Source organism: Poecilia reticulata, linkage group LG17, assembly GCF_000633615.1.
Source record: "Poecilia reticulata strain Guanapo linkage group LG17, Guppy_female_1.0+MT, whole genome shotgun sequence".
NCBI lineage: Eukaryota > Metazoa > Chordata > Actinopteri > Cyprinodontiformes > Poeciliidae > Poecilia > Poecilia reticulata.
In genome coordinates, this window is record NC_024347.1 from 30,651,810 (window position 1) to 30,655,243 (window position 3,434).

At 42.1% G+C, this 3,434-nt stretch overlaps 1 protein-coding gene across 1 annotated transcript in view; it reads right to left on the bottom strand.

Annotated features, from left to right (window-relative positions):
• Positions 1-2,680: 2,680 nt before the first annotated feature.
• Positions 2,681-3,434, bottom strand: part of cavin4a (caveolae associated protein 4a) — a 9,765-nt gene continuing 9,011 nt past the window's right edge. Inside the window, exon 2 of the mRNA XM_008434759.1 lies at positions 2,681-3,335. Coding sequence (XP_008432981.1) covers positions 2,805-3,335 — 531 coding nt within the window. The 3' untranslated portion in view covers positions 2,681-2,804. The remainder of the gene's footprint in view (positions 3,336-3,434) is intronic.

The following is a 3,434-nucleotide window of genomic DNA, read 5'->3' on the forward strand; positions in this document are numbered from 1 at the left end:
TTCTCAGCTGGAGGACGATGTTCTCAGGCCTGTTTGCGTCTGGAAAACCTCTGGAGAGCAATAAGTCACAAATCTCTGCTGGAAAGGAGAATAAATTTTCCTTTGCAAAAATATTCAAACCTCTTCAGCTTTTTCTCCGTTTTCTTACTTTAGACTGTAATGTATTTTAGTGGTGCTTTAATTGATGAAGACAAGTCAGTGCATAACTTTAAGGGGAAATAAAGAGGAAACTGTTAAAAAGTTAAAAATTAAAACATTTAATCTGTTTTCTGCTCTGACACTCATAAATATTCATCTGGTTTTCACTGATAAAGTGGAAAGATTGTCAAATTGTAAAACGACAGAAGAAAACTTGTCGCAATAAACAACCAATTAATGCACAATAAATTAAAACCAGCTCAATAATCTCCACTCTGATGATTCATATTGTTTTGGTTGCAGAAACAGTTTATTTTATTTTTAGTTTCAGTTTTGTGTCGTTTTTATTTCCTATTTTTGTTGTTTTTTATTTTGGATTTTTAAAATATCTTACAGTTCCGGTGTGGAGTGTTTAACAAATTATTATTATTTAACAAAATTAGAGTTTATGAGACTTTGAGAGGGCAAACTTAATAAAAACAGGATGTTTTTATCTTGCATTGTGTCCAGTAATGACAGCGTCTGTCCAGTTTGATGCAGATTATTGAAACAAAGCTGATCCAGTTTCTTTTCTCAGGTAATTTCCTCCCAGCTCTTGTTCTGCTCCGTGTTGTTGCAGGTTTGTGTTGTTGTCTCGCCGTGTGGAGCAGAAATGTGTTTCTGCGTTTCTGTATCTGTCAGAGGAGACAAAGCAGGAACACGAGCAGCGTCTTACTTTATGAACAGCTTCCTGAAGCCTTCTGCTCCGGCTTCACCTGTGAACAAGTTTAATCTCAGGCAGAGTCCTCGAGTGTTTGTGACACAGAAGAAGTGTTCACACTGTGAAAGGGAAAATGAAAACGTCTTAATGGAGCTCCTCTCTCCTGTCGTCACCCACGGCTGTTCAGCAGATTGCTTCAAGAGTTCAATTGTGCTCAGCTAATGCATAACAAACAGATGAAGCAGAAGCAATCAGGCCGCTGCTGCGTCCTGCGCTCTTTCTCTCTGAAGTGCTGAAATAAATCAAAATGATGTTTTCTTGGTGGATTGGAGGATTTGGCTCTGAGGAGGAATTCATTACAGCCGTTTCTTCTGCAGCTTTGATGTCTGCAACAGGTGAAACGTGGTCATATCTGCTTATAAAGGCAGAGCAGGTCGCATTTAAAGCAGCGACTGCAGCGCATCGACATGCACGAAGCTTCAAACCAGGGGCGGAGCTACAGGAGGGCATGGGGGGGAATTAACACTCAGAAACGACTTCAGTCTGAGGAAGGTAGAAAGTTATGAGCAAATTCTGGTTTTAAAGGTGAAAATCTGAAAAATAAAATAACTAAATGACTAAAGACGTTCAGTCTTTAGCGTCAAACTAACCAACCAACCTGTTAAAAAACATCCAAAATCCTTCCAACCAATCAAAACGAACAAATAAACCAATTAAATAATGAATGAAAACAACCAACCGCAACATGAATAAATCAATAACCCAACTGTCCTCTGGTAAAATCAGGCAAAACACCAATTAACTAATTAAAGAACCGAATAATTAACTAATCAACCAATTAACCTGTTAAAAAAACAACATAAAACCAACTAAATAACCAAATCAACAAACATAAAACCCAGCAGGAAACCAGCCAATTACCAGTTTCTATGACCAGGTGAAGCTAAACAATTAACCAAAAAACAATTTTTATTTTTATTTTTCCTCTCCAAATAAATAATGACAGTAAAAATGAAACTGTTATCGTAACAAATGTTTTATTTTTGAATCCAGGTTTTGTTACACAAGTCAAAACACAAACATTACAGAGAAACTGACAGTTTGGTTTTTATTCCTGTTTGAGCATTTAGGATTTTCTGAGCAACTGTAAAAAAAATGGATTTCAGACCTAAAATATGATCGAAAATACCCAAAATAAACCTAAATAACTTATTCTACTGCAGCGAATGAGGAGCAGCAGTACAAAAATAATAAAACAATACGACACAGAAAGATGAGCTCCTAAAGCAAACTAATGAGTTTCCTTTAAAAGCCACATTTCTACTGGATGGATCCACAGATGGTGGAAGAGCAGAAACCAGAGCAGCGACCTCAGAAACAGCCAGTGAACGAACTGTGTGCCGCTCAGAAAAGGGTTGAATCGTGTTGTAATTACATCCTGCTGCTGCTGCTGGTTGTTAAAAACTCCATGAAACTGCAGATTTCTCCGTTTCTCAGGCCAGATGTGGAGGAAATGAGCAGAAATGTTGATTTTGTTGCATTAAAAACCGTTTTGATGTCAGAATCCTGAACTTTTCTAGTTTAAATGAAACCAGCCTGTGTGGCGATCTGAAGGCAGCGTTCAGCTTCTAGTTATTGAATCTCTATGTTTCTCTGCGCTCAGGCTGATGTCCGCAGACAGAAACCAGTCAGACCAGCTGAAGACAATTTCACCTTCTGAAACTGGAGGTTTGTGCAGATTATATGTACATTTAGTGCCAACATTCAGAACCCTTCCTGTTATCCTCCGTCTGGACTCTCTACAACCTGATCACGTCTCACCTTTCACATAAACACCAAGGCTTCATTTCACAGATTTTATCAATCATCGTCAAGATTTAGACCGTAGTAATTTTATTAATTGAGACAATCGTCTAACATCTCAGCCCTCGTTCCTCCAGTGTCCCAGTTCCCGGTTCTCGGGTCGTTATTCTGACACCCGGGTGGCGCCGGCCTCCTCCACCGGCCCCTCCCTCTTTGTTTCCGGGGCGCTCTCCTCCTTGGCCGGCTCGCCCTCCGCCCCCTCCTGGCCCTCGGCGACGGCCCGCTCCTTCTTCAGCTTGATGCGGAAGGTCTCTTTGGTGGGGGCTTTCTTGGCGATGTTCTCCTTCAGGCGCTCGCCGGACTGCTTCAGCCGTTCCCCCGCCTGCTGCATCTTCTCCCTCCTCTCCGGCGGCATCACTTTCTCGCCCAGGTTGTGGAACTTGGTGCCCAGGTTGCCTTTGGTTTTGCTCATGTTCTCCTTGGAGAAGGCGGCCTTCAGGGTCTCCGTGCTCTTCACCACGGACTTCTTGAGTCGAGCGGCTCGAGACGGATCCGGCTCCTCGTCTCTCAGGTACTCTTCGTCGGAGGAGAGGTCGGCGGGGATGTCGTAGGCGTCCGGCTCAATCTCCAGGCCTTCCAGACCGAGTCCTTGGGGAGATTTGGTGACAGCCACGGACGGGACCTCCGTCTCACCCTGAATAACGACAAGAAACCTGAGATTAACTGAGAAGCTTGAGATTAACTGAGATTAACTGAGAAACTTGAGATTAACTGAGAAATTTGAGATTAACTG